Genomic DNA, 19,093 nt, shown 5'->3' with positions numbered 1-19,093 from the left:
GCGATTTCAATGTTTCCGCACTGCGCATAATAACGCGCTTGGTACGCTGGATGTTTGCAAACATTTTTTTTGTTCATTTGTCATAAAAAGCATGACTAAAAAGTATTACGACTTTCTACCTTGCTTTTTGCACTTCGTTGCATCTCTAAAACTGGTTTGGGTTAGCGATAGTGCGCGCTTTTCCTTCTGCGCCTCGTTTCTCGGCTCCAACATGAATGCCGTGAAGATTTCGCTTTCTTAACGTCGTTTTTCCCACACGGGTCTCACCCAGTGTGAGCGGGAGCCTTCTTGCTTCTGCTTCAGCGTGTACACAAGCTTTGCCACGCAAAGCTATATTTGCCGCTGCACCGCAAACGTCGTCTGCGTGGATTTGCAAAATCTTCCCCCCGTTCTCTTTCAAAACCGGAGGTTGCGTGCTTACGTAGGGGCTCTCCTATTGGCTAGTCCCTGGGGCCACTTCCGGGAGGCGAGCGACTGTTTCTGGCGGCCCAGAACCGAGCGATTCGATGAGCGACTTGGTGCGCGGCGAAAAGTAGTTCGTCGCTAGTCGCGCCGCGCCCCAAGTCGCTCGCAAAATCGCTCCATGTGGTTGGGGCTTTTCACTTCTAAAGCGCTAACCACATGGAGCGATTTTTCCAGCGACGCGACGAGCGACGCGACTAGGATCCGCAGTCGCCGAACCGAAGTCGCTCGCCGAGGCAACCACATGACAGCGACGGCTCGAGCGACTGAGCATGCGACTGAGGATGGCGATTTCAATGTTTCCGCACTGCGCATAGTAACGCGCTTGGTACGCTGGATGTTTGCAAACATTTTTTTTGTTCATTTGTCATAAAAAGCATGACTAAAAAGTATTACGCCTTTCTACCTTGCTTTTTGCACTTCATTGCATCTCTAAAACTGGTTTGGGTTAGCGATAGCGCACGCTTTTCCTTCTGCGCCTCGTTTCTCGGCTCCAACATGAACGCCGTGAAAAATTCGCTTTCTTGACGTCGTTTTTCCCACACGGGTCTCACCCAGTGTGAGCGGGAGCCTTTTTGTTTCTGCTTCATCGTGTACTCAAGCTTTGCCACGCAAAGCTTTCTTTGCCGCTGCACCGCAAACGTCGTCTGCGTGGATCTTCCCCCCGTTCTCTTTCAAAACCGGAGGTTGCGTGCTTACGTAGGGGCTCTCCTATTGGCTAGTCGCTGAGGCCACTTCCGGGAGGCGAGCGACTGTTTCTGGCGACCCAGAACCGAGCGATTCGATGAGCGACTGGGTGCGCGGCGAAAAGTAGTTCGTCGCTAGTCGCGTCGCGCCCCAAGTCGCTCGCAAAATCGCTCCATGTGGTTGGGGCTTAAGCACGCGTACATAACCAGTTTCCGGTTTATGCGTGCACATGTTGGGATGGAAAGAGGGTGGGCGCGCAGGCGCAGGTTCGCTGAGCTGGCGGGATTTAGACGTGGACGTCAAACGGTCCAATGAGATCTGTCCGGTGTCCTCAGTGGTCAAGCGGATAGATGCCTACGATGCGGGAAGGAAACAGGCACCTTCATGTTTGTCGGCTGAAATAAAGCTTGGGTTCTTCCAAGTTTTATTCAGCTAATTGGCTAGGAAGTATGCTTAATTGCAAATTACAAACGGGCTTTCTTTCGTGCACTCCGTGGACTGCGCCCAGCTTCGCAGATCATCCTTCACCACATAGTGGAAGGGCTCTAATCTTTTTAGATGCGACGCATCTCTTGCTCTGAGGCATGTCCCTCCTGCGTCGGCGTCGGCGGCGTCCGCACGCCACCTGCGCATGCGCGACTCTCCTCCGCTTTTCTCTCCGACAGCTGTGCGCAACACTCTCACTCCGTCTCATTATCATAAACAACAGCTGCGTGCGCGCGCTTCGCTCGCTTCGCTCCGCTCCCGTCGCGCAAGTGCGCGCATGCGCGACTCTCCTCCGCTGTCTCCTCTCCATCAGGCGCTGTGAATATAAAGCGGGTAGCGCGCTGCGGCGGTTCAGTCAGCGCTCGCTCTCGTTCGACTTCGCGTCACAACATGTTTCACCCGATTTAGAGAATCAACCCAACGGAAACACCAATTGAACCCCCCGATGCGTCGCATCAAGCCCGTACTACATGGAGCGATTTCGCCTGCGAATTCGCTGATGCGGCGCCGCTCGTGCGGCAAAACCACCTTTTTTCGTTGTTGCGGCAAAGTGCCAAACATTTGAAGCGGTCGAGCAAACGCCGCTCGTGCGGCGTGTGCGGCCTAGAGGGGCCGGACCTGCGGCCAATAGGAGCACAGCTCGGCACCACTTGCACGCTTGGAAACCAGATGGCGTTGCTTGTATGAGCGCGACAAAAGCCCGAGCACACCAAAACGTTTGTCTTTTCTGCTGTGTGTGCGTATATTGATAAAGAATTGGCGATTCTTATATAAAACCGCAAATAAACTTATATTTACCGCAAACCAGGCAGAAACAACTTGCCAGGAAAGTAAAATAAAACCACCCTTGTTAAAATCACAACAACCTTTGCTGGTGGCAAACTTAATTCAGTCTGCAAACAAGGCGCATCTGAAATGCGAAAATCGCAGCGTTCGCAGGCCCCATGTAGACGACAATTCCAGGCATTGCGAACTTCGCAAGTGCGAATGTTCGTTCCAGCGGTTTCGCAGGCGAAATTCGCTCCATGTAGAACGGGCTTCACACCAGGGTTCCCTCGCGGGAAGATGGGCTTAATTTTTTGTTTTCTTTCAGTTAACACTTACTTGGCATTTGGTTCAGATATCGGGGGAGTTTATAGTTTGTAGTCTTTCTTTGCCCCCCCCCCCCCTTCTTTTTTTTTTAATCAAATCACCCAATGTCACGAAGTGTAATTAGCCGACAATGTCTTTTTCTCGTTTACAAACGGGCAGACTGAGCTTTTCCTATAAGTGTAGCAGTGGTACGGTTGTTAAAAACGTGAAATGCAGTTTTTGCGTCTGTGCCTAGTGATTATTGCTAGATATGCGTGTGGGTGCCAGTAGTTGACTCCCATCCACGCTGGAACTAAAACTGCGCTTACAAGCGCACGTTAACATTTGTGGCCCTGACTAACGCCCGAAACCGAACAGGAGTCAGTGTTAACACCAATGAGCTGCAAAAGGAGGTATGCAGTGACATTTTTTTTTTTTTTTTACAAGCTCCGGTGGATGGTTCCAAAAGTAGAGAATCGTATTGCGTAGAAGCGGGAAAGTTTTCCCGTGGTATAGGGGAGATCACCGACCAGAGACGGATCGGCAAATGAGCGGCCCTCCGCTGTCTCCGTGGCAGGCGTCCATGCCGCCGTGCACGTGGCCCGCGCAGAACATGCCTTGCTGGATCCTGTTGCCGTAGACCCCGGGCTGCTCGCATTGGCCGGGCTGGTACAGAGGCACGGCTGCCGTCTGCAGCACCGCGGAACCTGGAAGGGCGGCGGGGAGGTTAGTGCAGCTGTCGCAAGCAGCTAGCGTAGGGACATTTGGGTTTAGCGAGTTTCCTTTGAATGCCGAGTTAATGAGTAAGGGGGTAAGAATTTCGCGCCTTCAACTTATCCAGCCGCAGCCGAATTGATACACGAATGCCGCCGCTGCTCAGAGATCACGCTTTCCTGCGAAAATATTTTCTAGTTGGCTGGTTTAGCTGTGACATTTAACTTGTCGACCTGCCAGGAATGTTACAGCTGCCGCAGGCCATGATCACGGTAACTCGTCTTCCAATTTATCTGTGCAGATGTCGAATTTTCTTGGCTGCGCCAGCAGGCTTGGACGTGTTCCCTTGCCGCTGCACTAGCTCGCTGCAATGCACTTCTGTTGCAGCCATGTAGCTGCGGCTACAGATAGCTTAATCTTCAGGGCATTTAATTACGTTCTTTCGATGCGACGATGTGAAAGCTTTATGCTAACGGGAATGAGTGGATCAGCTGTGGGCATCTACGGCAGCTGTCACAGTCACTGGCCAAGTCTCCGGAGTCAGTGTATAAGAACTGTGTGGATAACGTTAAACGTAACGACAACCCAAGCAAAGTAAAACCATTTGAAGTCAAGCTGCAGGTTCTGGTTGACGACGTTTGTTTTCCAGGCGTGACATTAAGCGAAACGTCGGGCCGGTGAATACTTTGTTTCAATCGCGCGCGTCTCTTGCTTTCATCTTCATTGGTTACTAATCCGAAGCTCATCCGTAACTTCATACTGACAAGCTGCGTATTTGTATCATGGTAGCTTCGTGGAACTAAAATGACACACATGCACTGTCGGAGCAGGCTGTCGCGAGGGGAAGCCATAATGCTTTCGCACTGAAAACGCGTAAGCAGACTTGAGTGCCCCAAGCACTGTGGCGTAGAGTAGTGGTGAAAGCACTGACCTGTCACCCCGCGCCCCTGGGTTAGATCCGCTGTCTCCGCCGTGTTTTCTTTTCTCTCTCTCTCTCTCTCTCTCTCTCTCTCTCTCTCTCTCTCTCTCTCTCTCTCTCTCTCTCTCTCTCTCTCTCTCTCTCTCTCTCTCTCTCTCTCTCTCTCTCTCTCTCTCTCTCTCTCTCTCTCTCTCTCCCCCCCCTACCCCACTCCCGCTTTTAGTTGGCGACCCGTGGAATTTTTGGGCCACGCACTGCTCACACCAGTTTCTCGCCCCTTCGGGGGCACATAATGCTTTCTCACCTAGTTTTACAGCTTCAGAGCTGCTTTCATATAGACACTGTGGCACTGCAGTGCTCACTTGTCGACTGTTCCCCCGCAAAAATGGTCAATTTATAAGGAAATTACAGGCACAATTTAGTTGTTTTTAATTAATCTTATTGCACGCATTTCGCGGAATTTCTATCGATCCCAACTTGTACAAAATACGCCGACGCGCCTGATCGGACCGATAAATACTGCTCTTTTTTCCAACGTTATGGTTCGAAAATTTGTATCCCTGGATTGCATAAAAATAATGGAGCGTAAAAACTACCAACAGCGAGCAAAATTGCCTGTAAAACTTACGTGGTTGGCGGCCTTCATATGCGAAGGTCTTTCCCCATCCGGCAATAATGCAGTAGCTGCCGCCAACATAGGTGTCTTGTTGGGTTGGAAGGCAGACGGGCTTGACGTACTCGTTGAAGTGTATTTTGTGCTGCCCTGCAGACCGTATCTTCAACAGGCAGATGTCGTTGAAGAATGTGTCTGCACCGTCGCGTTTCAGTGAGTTCAGAGAAAATAACCAGTGTTAAAAAAAAAGTAACCTTTGCACTGAGGTCAGATATTTTTTATACAAAATTTGCTTTTGAGAGAATACGTTTGGCTAATCAAGAGAGCGTTTTCAGGGCATGATCGTTTCTGAAAATCCGCTTTTCATAAGAACATGTTGGAGATGCGGCTTTGAAGTTTGTGTGTGTGTGTGTGTGTGTGTGTGTGGGGGGGGGGGGGGGGGGTTAATATATCTCGTGCGCCGTTGTGTGGGTTGCAGGCGAACTTCTTGCGAAACAGATAATATAGACCGATGACTTGCGGGGTAACATTTCCTAAATCCGGCCTGCTTTCTATGTTGGTGGAAATTTATGTGGCATCTTGCTTATATACAGCTTATATAGAACAGGCTAGATCAGGGGTTTCCCCAGGTATCGAATCAAGGGGGGGTGTCTCAGTGGCTCTGGGGGGGGGGGGGTTCATAAACTAGAAAAGCTGTTTGTTTTTATCCCAGTAGTTAAATAATAGACGTCTCTTAACCAAACGCTCATCCCCGTGATGTACGTTTTTCACTTTCTATATAAATATATACACCTGAGAGGCGGTGCTTTCTATTCAATCTAAGAAAAAAAAACAAATTTAGAGAAATTCATTTTTTACCATGAAAGGTCCGTATTCAGTTTTTTTTTAATTTCTCGCCATTTTTCAACGTATAAGGACATTTTCGAACTTGTTACCAGGGCCAGTGACGAAATATTTGAGTTCTTGAAACAATGTTTAGGTAGTACACGAATTATGCAGCACTTATAAATCAGGCACCGATTGTACGCTCCCGATTTATTAAAACGCCAGGATTAGCTTCCGTAGCGCTTCGCCTCGCCAAATTGCCCATTTTAATTGTACATGCTGAAAGAGCTTCTGCAAAGATTACGGTTGTAAACAAAGAACGGCATCGAATCAATGAAGAAAGTAAATTATATGTGTGTTTATGTGCGGGAGGAAAAGGTCCATACAAGGACTGACAAGAGTGAAATTTGGGGATTCAAGGGGGGGTGTCCAGAAAAACTAGGGGGGGTCTACACACCCCCTAGGGGGGGTGTAGGGAAATCACTGGGATATAGAAAATCTCTCTGGACAATGGACGACATTCATGCCATTGACCAGGTAACCTAGAAATCTTCACAACATTGCAAACACCCCTACGTCGCCTACGTGACGTTTATAGGTTGTATTCACTGGCGAGGCACGCATGCAGACAACCTTGTGAGTGCGCCGTCGCTGCCTACATCGGGCTCCGCGGGATGGCGGTACTATTGTCCGTGCTAAGCACATGATGTGTGGTGCACGTTCCAAACTCTGCCCTACCGAACGCGAAGTAATGCCTCGACTACAACGTGAGTGCGACACCACCGTTGAGAATCGGGTTGAAATGGAGCATGCGACTCGCGCCGGTGCTTTTCTTTTTCTGCGGCGTGCGGGAGCAGTGGCACAAGCCGCGCCACGTCCGTGGCCGTTTCCAGTGTTTCCAAGCGAAGAAATTGATAGGTAAACTTTTCAGTGAATACCATCTATATATTCTAAAAATGTTTTGATTCGGCAGAAACCGCCGCAGTCATGGAAGCTCTGCGAGACCAGGAAATTGAGGATATTTGGAGGAGGTGTGCTAGGAATGTGCAAGCACAATGACCCATCATTAAAAGAGTCAGAAGTAGGGATGGGCGAATATAGATTTTGAGGATCGAAGCGAATTCGAAGCAAATAGTGATTTGGTCGAATAATTTCGAATCGAATAATTCGAATAGTACACATTGCAAATCACAAAGACAAACGAGCAACTTGTGACCTGACTAATGTACACAATTTTTTCTAATAATTAGAACTCACGTAGGCACAGCATTGTGTAAAACTATTACCAGTTGAACATTTATTGCAAAATCTTACACACAGCTTTCCTTTGCTGTATTCACAAGTTTTCATGAAGAAATGCCTGTTGCGCCACATGCTCTAGGTGCAGCAGTTTCCGCCGGCTGCTCATTCACAAGTTTAAGCGCCACCTAGAAACTCGCAGAGTTAAGCGCCGCCTAGAAGCTCCGCTAAAAAAAGAAGTATTGTAGCCACTAGTATCCTCGGCCGTAGCCAAGCAAAGCGCAAGTGGCTGGCCGCCATTTTGAATAGGCTCGCTTAGTGCGGCGTACTGCCGCACTGAGCGAGCCTATTCAAAATGGCGGCATGCCTATTCAAAATGGCGGCATGCCTATTCAAAATGGCGGCCTGTACAAGTCTGCTGGCTTGGTGCCGCTATGTTCGGAGCGGTGTCGTTTCAGTGCCGCGTTTTTTTTAACCTAAAGTGTGCTGGCGGCCGAGAGCTTCGTCGAACCTCTAGGCAAGGCAGCAACTCGGCAGTGCCGGCACTGATAATAAAAATGTCCGCGTTGGTGGGTCTTAAAGGGACACTGAAGTGATTTGTAAACATTGCGGGATTACTAGCGCAAATTGTAGTTCGGAGTCCGTAGGCATTGTTTCGACCACTCTGGCCGCGTTTACGCGAATTTATTTAGTAGAAAAATCAATTCGAAAACGCTGTCCTCCTCTCTTTACGCTCGCCCATTTTCTGTGGCGTTTTCGTGTGACGTCAGCAGGAGATGAGCTGGAAAATGGCTGCGCTACTGCACGGTTCGCCGACCTACCGATCGAGTCAGTCGGCCCAGCGTTTCGTCCGCCGGCCGCCGACGGGTCGTCGCTATTCGCTCGCTCAATTGAAACTAAGCCACAACACCTTTGTGAATGAAAGAATGTGCCTTTCCTTACTTCATTAGTTTGTACACTGTGTCAAACTCAGAGTCCGGGTCGCTCCACACAAGCGCTGCACAAGTGCACATGTGACGCTTCGCTGACTTTACGCTAGTAGGAAAATCTAAGGCCAATTGAAGGCGGGAGAAGAGTCAGCGAAGTCAATATAGGTACTAAGAAAATAAAATCACCTGAAACTTTTACCGTACAGCGCAAAACTAGGGAGCAGGAAGCACTTTTTGCGCTGGGTAAACAAGCACAGCGGTCAGCAGCACGACCGCACATCTGCGAACGCTTTTCCGTCAAAGAAATGCCATTGCTAGACGTGAGATATTGTGGAAGTTTGGGGGACACTTACTGCAGGAGTGATATACAACAAATAGTCACATAAAGTACTTGAAATGCTTAAAATAAATAAAAGTGTAAACTGGTCATACATTATAAACCTTATATATCCAAAACCGGCCAGCGCCGGCTCGTGGCCTAGCGGTCTGAGGCGCTGGAATTTGTTTTGAAAGTCGCAAGTTCGAATCCCCGAGGGTATATGTATTTTTTTTTGTAAGTTGATTTTTTCGTATGCGGCCGATGTTTTCTGAACTGAGTTCACCATTTTTGGGCCGTAACGTTCACTGCTCCACGAGCGAGATCGCAGAACGCGCGCATACTGACAATGACGCGCTTGCGAGCTCTCGTTGGCGTGCTGTTGCCACAAGCACCGACTGCTTGCGGGCAGTGGGCCCAGGCCTGAATCAGCACACCCTTGGCCTGGTGCGAACTAGCTTTTTACGAACAGACATGAGTGAGGCAAGCTCCGAATATGCGGGAAAAGCGCATGTCATTTGAGAGTCTGCGGTGACGCGGAGGGCGTTCATCCACTGCGTAGGCCTCGTCTAGTGATTTTTACGATTCCAAGCCGCCCTGGGAGGTTTATCTTAGACAACCGACAACATGGCAGAAGCGCGGTACGGCGATAATTGAGAAATCGAGAATGCCCATCCAACAACGCCATCAGATGTCAAGCATGTTGTTTTACAGAACCGAAACCGAAACCGAAACTTTTGATTGCTAACCTTGGGCATCGTCCAATCACGGTGCCCCCCCCCCCCCCTCCTGACGTCACAGCCTTTAGTTGGTGCGGCCGCCGCAAACCGCGCATAGTAGTTTTTCTTCTTTCGCGCTTTGTAAAATAATTACCGATTTGTCAACCGGATAAACGATGAAAAGTGTGTTAATTTGAGCCAGTCTACACAGTGCAAGCAAAAACGGGAGCTTGACAAATTCACTTCAGTGTCCCTTTAAGCCAAGCCTGGGGTAACTCTTGGAAAGCTTGACCGAAAAGCTTGGCTTTTAGCTGCCTATTCGGGAGCATCGAATAATTCGAAAATATCGAATACCTGCATTCGGATCGAAGCGAATAACGAATAGAGAGCTATTCGGTCGAATATTCGACAATACCGAATATTCGCCCATCCCTAGTCAGAAGTTCTCCATCAAAAAGGGCGTCGTATTCCTGTTCTTTACACCATTACGTACAGCTTGTAGAGACTTGAAAACTTGTTAGGGACGAGTTGCGGGCATAAGCAAATAGGGGACATTTTAGCCGCTCGAGATTTGCGGATTACCATGTCTTGTTCGGGGAGTGCAAAGGTGAGTGGGGGAACTGCAGAAAAATGGTCCAAGGCCTGCACACAAAAAGCTAGGACTTTGGTTTCAGGTTTAAGGACAGAAATTCAAGAGATCTAAAGAATGTTACACCGCCAAGCAGTTAGGCAGACATTCAGATTAGGTTGCCAACTTTAAAGCTGAGCTTTCTATGCCCCACTGATGGCGTTCGATGTCGGGCCAGAACGCACTGTAGGAAAGCCAACGTTACACAATGGTTTTTCCAAAATGATGATGACGATAAGAGAAGACACATCAAGAGCCTAAAGAAAAAATATCGCTTCCCGAGGTCGAGTTCGAACCAAGGACCCTCGCGTTTCGAAGCCGGCGTCTATCCAAATGACTCATTTCGACATGGTCGAAGCAGCTTCGCGTTTTTATACATACCTCTCTTACGAAATTGGCGCTTTGATTTTTTAGATCAGGTTGATTCTTTAGATCAGAGTGTGGTGATCTGTGGTCCAGAAGCACTTTCAAGTAATCCCCTGTGGGTTGCCTCTGTCACCAAAAGAATACAACCAATGCGTACTTCTGGTGACAACTTGGGAGAAACTTGGCAGAAACTTGGGGGACTTACTAAGGCTGAGGTCAGCACAAAAGCGGAAGGGGCGACAGGTGTACCCTTTAGGGACAAGGAATGGGCATCATTGATTAGCGAAGAAGCTCGAGCTCAAATTAAGAGAAAAATTCAAATCTCCTCCGTCTAACCATGACGATGGTTGACACGCGAAGCTCCCTTGCGTGCAAAAATCAAATGGCGAAGTGCCAAATTCAAAGCCGCTGCAATCGAGTCAAAACGTCTACGATCAAAGTGCAAACCGCCTGAGTGTCAAAGTCCAAGCGTCAAAAGACTCGCCTGTTGTTAAATTCTTATGAGACTTACTATTTCATGACCAACGGACTTAAAAACCGTCGTGCACCAATACGAAAAGCTTTACAAATACATATCAATGTTCGCAACGGCCTAGTTTGCTGATTTTAGATATACTTGTAACTTCTGTGACAGAATAAAATACAAAACCCTTGCTTGCTAGACATCTAGCGTCCTCTAGTGAAAACTGGATAAACCAAAATGCGTTTTTTGTTTATTTTTCATCCCGGTGAAGAAGTGATATTTCCAAAAGAAGCAAACTAGGCCGTTGCAAACATTCCTATGAATTTGTAAAACCTTTCATAGTGATGCACGATGCTTTTTAAGCCCGTGCGTCATGAATTAGTAAGTCCCATAGAAAAGTGATCAGGTTAGTCCCCCTTAAAACCCAAACTGCTTCGACCGTGTCGGAACGGCGAAATCGCATAGACGTCGGCTTCATAACGCGAGGGACCCAGGTGCGATTCCGACCACGAGAAGCGTTTCTTGTGTCATCATCATCATCATGTGCCCTCCCATTGTGTAAAGTTGGCATTCCTGCACTGCGCTTAAGATAACGACACCGCCTCCAGTGAGACCACGGAAGCTTTGCCTTAAAAAGGAGGCGTTGGCCGGTCGCACACGCGATGCGGAGGGCTGACAACAGGTTGACCACCCGAGAATCAGAATGGTTAACAATTGGACGGTGTGCGTGTGGGAAGTAGGAGGAGATAACGCTCATACCGGGGAAAAAAACTAGAATTCGAAGACGCAGTACAGATTCATTGGCGGTTGGAAGTACGGAGCAAGATAAACAGGAGCGCCGACTTCGCTCTCTCCTGCGGGCTCTTAATGTCCATCACTCGCGGAGCACAATGTAGATGGCGCAGCGAATGGTCCGCCGGCTAAGCGGCCGGCGTTCCCCGTGCGCCGGCGTTGGCGGAACGCACTCCGTCGGCTTTTGTCGTCTGCTTCGGCGACGGTAGTTCTGGGCACGGAGTGCTTTGGGCCTGCGTTGGCGCCGCTTCGCGTTCATTGCTCCTCCTTCGCACTGCTTGATTAACTTGTTCGACAGCACCTTCTGGGTAACCCGAACCCGAAGGAATTGAGTGGTCGTACGGCACGGCAAAGATACGTTAAGGATTGGTTTGCATGGCGGGAAAACAAAATGTAGAGCGCACATATAGACATATGGCTGCTATACAAACACTACCTTTTGCGCAGAGCTTGCCGAAAATGTGACTCCGTTTTGTAAATTTGTGAACACCAATTCGGGTGTGTTTTAACAGGTTTTACAAAAGGCGAAAGGAGCAACTGGTTCTGATCACTAGCGATTATAAAAGTTGCCTCAGCTTTCTCGCCGTTCTCCAACCCACGTCTAAAACAGAGTGTGTCTAGAACACGGACCGGCACTCACACGATCACCAGAAAATAACAAAAACGCGATAACATCACCCGCGACTGCCCGCGACGTAACAATCTGCTCGACAGTGCGGTCTTTTCACAAGCCTTGATTTCGCGATATTTGAATTCGTCCGGACCCTATATCTCTGTGGTGATGACTCGCCAAAAGAAAAGGTTTGACGAGCCGGTTGTTTTGCCGGTCAGCCGCTTAAAGGGGAAAAAAAAAAAAAAAAAAAGCGCCGGGAACCCTCGTATGCCCAAAATTGCAGCCATACAAATCGTAGCATTTTATTTGGAGTCCACGGCGTTATCGACGAGATAACACGACCGTAGAGCGACAGTGAACATCGGGCGGTAAGTTGCGGTATGAGTTACAATGAAGGTTGCGTTTGATATTCTTGGGTGCCTTATCCAGATGACCGTGTTTATGTATACTTATTACAACAGGGCAGCCGTCCAATGCAGTCATTGGCACAGAAATGTGTGTCTCATTGCCGTTTGCCAATGGAGACTCCGGGCGACCCTTGTAAGCGTTGTTCGTGCGCAGAAGCGGCATAAATAATTAAGCAGGCGGCCGGAGAGCGGGCCAACAACAGAGGGTAATTTTTGCGCTGCATCGATTTGTCGTAAGCAGAATCACGCTAGACTGCATGTTGTGGCGTTTCATATTACTCCTGCTCAGTCTTTGGTGCTTCTGAAGTCGTCGTCGTTCATTTGCGTCTTACATCTGCTGGGTTAGTACAATATTTTTAGTGGGTCTTCATATTGTCAGAATAAACGTCCCCTGATAGAGAATAAGCGATCGCCATGTATGCGGTGGCGCGCGAGTATCTGCGCCGTCTATTCCGGCTGCGCACGGGTGTTTAAATTCCGCGCGTGCAGGCATTCCTCCTGCATAGTAGGACAGGCATACGACAGACGTCGTTGCGAAAGAAAAGACGCCTCTGGGGAGAGCGAAGAAGGGAAGAGCCATGTACAGAGGCAGAACGACGAGAGGGCAAACGAAGGAGGAAGAGAGCAAACGGAAAGCTGGGCGGCCGGCGGCGCGTGGAGATTACCGGCCCGAGCAAAATATTTTTTCTGGGCCACAGTCGGCGCTCCTCTTTATATCTTGCTCCGTGTTTGGAAGTCTGCTGGAAGAGGACTTTGTCGAGCAGTAGACATCGACTGACTGATGCTGATGGTGATGATACCAATAATATTGATAATATTGCCTCCACATGGAAGGAAAATGGGGAAATTAGGCAAATACAAGCTCAACATTCGGAAGCAACGGGATAAGGTTGACAAGGCTACGCATTACAGGAAGATTTCACGGCGTACAATTACGGGGAAATCAAAGCAGCAAATGTAAACGTGGAACATGACACGTGCTGAAAGGTGACAGCTGTGTGGAGGGCAGGACTCATGAATCAGTCCATTGCAACAAGTCCTTTCGATCAACCCCCCTCCCCCCACCTCTTTCCCTCTGTCTCCATCCATCCATCCATCCATCCATCCCATCCATCCATCCATCCATCCATCCATCCATCCATCCATCCATCCATCCATCCATCCATCCATCCATCCATCCATCCATCCATCCAACACACACGCATGCGCACGCACGCACGTACGCAATCACGCACGCACACACACAGGCACACGACGCGCGCGCGCACACACGCACCACACGCGCACGCACCACTTATGTGCGGATTGTATGTACTTGTAGACTCACCTGGATTGAAAGCTTCGTGCACGCGTAAGGCCTCCACTTGAAATTCGAGTTCGTATGGGTCAAGCGCGTACAGCTTGTACTGTCCAACACGTACGACTAGCTGCGACGCGTTTTTTGTAAACCTACGGCACAAACAGAACAAGGGCACATCGGTAGACTGGGGGACATCACAAAATAAAGTATTGTTACACTCTGATCATCCAAAACTTGTTTTATACGCGATCGCATCACGGGCATGGTGTAGCGTGTGCTGAGGTAGCCTGCTTTTCTTTTCTTTTTTTTTGAGTATGTATAAGATCAGGAAAAGGATCTGTCCCGCTTCTGCTTAAATACCGGCTTGATCAGGAAAGTTTCATGAGATCTCGCCCCTGAACTTGACGGCTTCAAACATCGAAACCAGGAAGGAATGGCACTGACATAAAGTATATTGCATAAAAAAAAACAATAAAATTCTGTCACGAAACGCCCAACTGCACTTTTTGAAATCCCAAGAAGGACGAGGATTAGGTCATACTGCTGATCGGTCAGTAATGGTCTGTTAAAAATTCCACGTATGCACGGATCTCCTACTCTTTCGGTTTACAAGCTGTACCACGACGTCACTTGATCATACCACGCATTTGATCATACCTTGCACGATACCACAACGGCAGGTGATCCTGCAAGTCTAATCATACGTGTTCCCAAACAACGTAAAAAGCAACACCAATGACTAACAATGTATGCTTAACTTGGTAGCACTGCTCACGCAGCAGAGATGAGCCATCGGGGTTTCCAATAGATCTGGAACAAATTTAACTTCTCACTTTAACTTCAAACTACTGGGGAAAATCGGTTAGAAAATGCCGAGGAAAATTATGACTTGTGGCTCCTGCATGGTCGCTGACCGACACCCACCTATTACGGTAATTTTCCCAGTTTCCGCTTTCGTTATGGAAACAACACAACCAGCGTTTCGGTTCTCACTGGAAGATAAGGAGTTGCCGAGCCCATGGGTTTCGTACGTTACGCCGCCTGTATTCCTAGTAGCACTCTTGGGGGGGGGGGGGGGGGGGGGGACCCCTCCCCCCCTCAGAAAAGGAGAGGGCAACATTAAAATACGAGGACAATAGAACACGAAACAACACAACACAGTTCAAATTTTAAAAGAATGTTACATAGCAAAAAGAAAAGAAAAGAAATGAAAGAAGAAATTTTAAAAGAAAGAAAAGCAAAAACGCCCGTGTGTGCGAGATTTCGGCGCACGTTAAAGATTCCCAGGTGGTCAAAATTAATCCAGAGCCCTCCACTACGGCGCGCCTCATCGCCTGCGTTGCGTCGGCGCGTTAAACCCTACAATCAATCAATCAATCAAAAAATGATCACAAATGTAACCGAATGGTGCAACTACGACTCACTTGAAGCAATGGGCCGCACTCAAGATCAAGGTTTGCGTAAGAATGGCGCCTCCGCACCAGTGCATCGTCTGGCCGGAATAGTCGCGGAGTCGGATGTCCACCAGCCACGGGTGAGCGCCGTAATGCGCTGGTATGCCGTCAACGATACGGCCGGTGATACGCCTCCTTGTGGCCACGTCTGTTGACAAGAGATCGCGACAACCTTTCACGTATCAGCGTCTGCCTTCCTTGCATCTCCTATATTTCGTGATATTAGTAAAATGTTTCAGGTGAAGAGCCCATGGCCACTTCCTCAATCCGCCCCATGTTCACTTACGGACATTGAAGTCTTCTGCTTATGGCTGGCGGCAAATCACGTAATTTCCTAGGCCGGTCCTATGAGGAAGCGGTACATTATACTGCGAGTCCCCGCTGGGGCTGGGGAACCACGTCATCGAGACGGGAGTCGTTATCTCCCTTCTCCTCTCCTCACATCGGGCTCTAGAGCCAATCTATCACAAAATAGTGTTTCTCTCTCTCTAGTTAGTTTCCGGGTGCTTGACAGATGCTATGTATCATAAGGCTAAAACTGCTTCTTTCTCGGTACGGCAGTGAATTGTATATGCAAGCCGTCATGTTTTCCCCATAATCAAGGTATTAAATAGTTAACAGCATTGACATTGCTATATCTGTTGGCAGCGTCAACTTTTGCTTACAGCGCACGCACACGTGCCATGCCTGTTATTGGTATTACGTAGCGAAAATTTCACCTGGATTTCCCACATGAACATCCCGAATTGCCACATACATGAACGACACGGAACAACTCAACTCCCTTGCACAATGATCAGTTTCACAATCGGTCTCTCAACGCGAGGCGTACTTTGGAAACAATAAAAACCCCCAGCGGCTAAGACACGAAGCCAAATTTTGATTCTAGGATCGGTCAATCCGGACGAGAACCTGCAACTACATTAGGGACTTCTTGTAAAACCGGTCTGCTGCCGTACATCTAAACAGCCTCGCTTCAGACACATTCCTTCTGCAGTCGAGGCACTCCGCTAAGAGCCGTCATCTCTCCATTCAACCTAGCAATCTTAAAAAATTAGCACAGACACCACACTTTCACCAAAGCCTGCGCAGACGACATTACTCTCTAGATCGACCGATCCGGGGGGAGGGGGGGGGGGGGGTGTAGGTGACGGCCATAGGCCATATCGAAGCAACACTGCAAAGAGGCATGGACATGGTGGTGGTGGAGCCGTGGAGAGTGGGCTTGGCCTGCTTTATGCCACGTCGGAGCCACGCGTCATTCCCTAGAACCATCAACGACAACGCCCTCCAACATCAAACTCTACATGAAGGGAGGTAGACCCCAAAGGTCACTGACCGAAATGTCTTAGAGCTTTATACAATATCCACCAGAATCAGTCAACTTTTTCCAGACCATAAACCGGTATGTAAACCAAACTATAAGTTTGATCAAGAAAGTCACCAATAAACACGAGTGCGCCTTTCATCCAGCGGCCGCGAAACACGCATACCTGACCGAGCTGGTCGAATCCTTCTCTGTGAGCATAATACTTTACCTGGCCTACGTCATCTGGGCGTGCACCAGTGATACCCTCCGCGAAATCTATTCTGAGTTGAGGCGGGAGCCCTCGCCTCGCGGCCCCGACCCAGCCCTACAGGTCCGCCTCATCAAGAGGGTGAAAGAGGTCGCCAGAAAGCCTCGGTCGATGGCCACCAAGGAACCACCATCCCAACTCAAGGAGAAGGCGTCCAGGAGGGGACGGACCTTGGGTTCCTCGCCCACCACCACAGTCAGGACCTAGATTCACCTTGACCGATTTCCTTAGTCAATAAACTCTCTCTCTCTCTCTCTCTCTCTCTCTCTCTCTCTCTCTCTCTCTCTCTCTCTCTCTCTCTCTCTCTCTCTCTCTCTGTCCTCGTGAGCATCTGTCTTTCTTATACAACACACTATCAATGCTATTCAGAAAATTATGGGGCGTTATGCTGTAGATTCCTTCTTGATGCCAAAACAAGCCTCATTTGCGTCATTAAGCGGTGGTTCAAGTGTATCTTGCTTTTTATCGTCAACGTGCTGACCTCAGACTCGGTATAAATTTCTGCCTATAAAGCGTTGTTCAATTGTCTGTGGGTAGGTGCTGCTGTGAGGGAACGTAACACTGTGCTGGGCCTCTGAGTTGGCGCAAAGATTCCTTGTAATTGACCGTTCAAGTGATTGCACACTAATAAAATGACCAACTTTCGAAGCCAACACTTGTACAGTGCTGTCAAGACTCGCATTTGGCGGTATCCTTTTCCTCGTTTTCAAATGTCATACAACCGTGTCGGCCCAACTGCATACGCTTTTATCATGACTCTTCGAGTTACCTTCGTGCATGTGGTTGTTGAACACAATTCTGTTGTGCCTGCTTGCATAATGCTGCAGCAGGGTGGAGGCTTGGTCCATTCGCGGTTGGTACTTGGGCATTCCGCACGTGTCTTTATCTGTTAATGGGCGAGATTTGAAACGCGGCGAGGTCAATCAGAGGTCTTCGAATGTTCAATACATTTACACCTGGTTATACACGAACACAGGTCCACTAATTATTAGCGACAATACGTAACGTTATGTCTTCGAAATCAAGAATGTGAACAAGCGCGGCAAATCTAAGGCTCCAATTACTGTGTTATATTTGGTAAATGAGATCAACTTGGCTATAGTTGGCCGCAAAAAAATCGGCCACGTATCTGCTTACTTCACTGCAAATGTCGTCGAAAGACGATAGTCTTCTGCCGCCTCTGCCACGTAAATGCTATTTTCTCTTTCCCGCCCATCTCTCACGCTCTCCGCTCCCTTTCGCTCCTCCCACGATAAACATAGTGAAGGTTTGCTTAAGTTAATTCATTTTTTTTTTGGCGTTCCACTGCTCGCGCCATCTGCTGAAACCTTTTGTTATTGTTGACCTTGGAACACTGCCACCCGGCGTGAAGCTATTATCTTTAATGCGCACCGTTGTTGTGGGCAGATTAGCATGTGTTGTAATGAAAATTTAAGCAGTGCGTAACAGGTATGGGCTGGTAGCGGTATTGGGACTCCATCGTATGCGGCGTGTCATGTAACAACCATTTCATCTGCCTTGTGAGAAATCTACGCGTTGGTATTTTACTGACTGCACAACTTCCAGAGGCCGCACATAAACTGGTCATGAGAGAAAAAAAGAGGTTGAACTTTTATTTGGACCAAGTGGTGATTTTGGGGCATTTTAATTTGCTGCGCAGCGGCTCCTATCTTGAATATTAAGAACTTAATCACAGCGTGTTGTGGTGACGATGAGGATGATGATAGTAATGATGATGATGACGATGAAATATTACATGAATCGAAGGACGCTATCACTTCTTGACCGAATTCGTCCTGTGAGTGAAAGGGAGGAAAACCTACGATGCGTCTGAGACAGGGGAACCACTTTAACAAGCCTCTACTGATACACCCTTTACGCTGTGAGAGTGAAGTTCCGCACATTTACGTAAGAAACGTTATCACCATGGGCTAGCTATTTTCAGTTTGCAGTGTTTAATGCCGGCGGTAAAAAAATATGCGCTGGCATTACTTCATGGACAATTCGTAGAGGCTTCCGGTACGCGCTGCTCTAATGTGTCACGCCTCTACGGGTCGATGAGTGGAGGCATTCAGCGATACGCTGTGCAAGATGTACGTATTGGGACTAGTCCTAATTTTCGCCTTGATGGCGGGCATGCCGACGACGCACACGCGGCAATGGAGTTGTCCGGCGGCAGTATCCGCTGTGCGGTGCACGCGATGGCCACGTCCTCCTTGTGAACGCAGTTGTTGTGGCCCCAGGCGCTGCTGCGGCACTGGTCCAGGGACCGCTCCCTCCCCAAGCAGCGCACATCATCCAGCCAAATGGGGCCTCGGCCCGGACCGTAGGCGCCGGGTCCAAGCACGCTCACGCTGGCGCTGCATGGACGTCGAGCGAGGAGGAAAAGAGAGCGACGTGTAACCGGAGGCCATCTTTGGGGCCCTTTCACCTCCGTCGGTGCCTACCGAGAGGCAACATTGCGTCTGTGGACATGCGGGGAGAACTCACGCTTTCTTTTGGCAACGAGGGAA

General features: G+C 48.8%; 1 protein-coding gene across 2 annotated transcripts in view; it reads right to left on the bottom strand.

Annotated features, from left to right (window-relative positions):
• LOC144152961 (neurotrypsin-like) overlaps positions 1-19,093 on the bottom strand; it is a 61,973-nt gene that overhangs the window by 1,316 nt on the left and 41,564 nt on the right. The window contains exons 20-25 of one of the 2 annotated variants that reach the window (XM_077684564.1): positions 18,732-18,940; positions 17,350-17,466; positions 14,974-15,151; positions 13,577-13,698; positions 4,968-5,147; positions 3,237-3,413 (exon numbers count right to left, since the gene is read on the bottom strand). In XM_077684564.1, the coding sequence (XP_077540690.1) occupies positions 3,237-3,413; positions 4,968-5,147; positions 13,577-13,698; positions 14,974-15,151; positions 17,350-17,466; positions 18,732-18,940 (983 nt within the window). The remainder of the gene's footprint in view (positions 1-3,236; positions 3,414-4,967; positions 5,148-13,576; positions 13,699-14,973; positions 15,152-17,349; positions 17,467-18,731; positions 18,941-19,093) is intronic. The other variant, XM_077684572.1, reaches the window with a different exon arrangement.

Source organism: Haemaphysalis longicornis, unplaced genomic scaffold, assembly GCF_048455015.1.
Source record: "Haemaphysalis longicornis isolate Haplotype H1 unplaced genomic scaffold, Haemaphysalis longicornis Haplotype H1 scaffold_1, whole genome shotgun sequence".
Taxonomy (NCBI): Eukaryota; Metazoa; Arthropoda; class Arachnida; order Ixodida; family Ixodidae; genus Haemaphysalis; species Haemaphysalis longicornis.
This window is presented reverse-complemented; position numbering and strand designations above follow the sequence as displayed.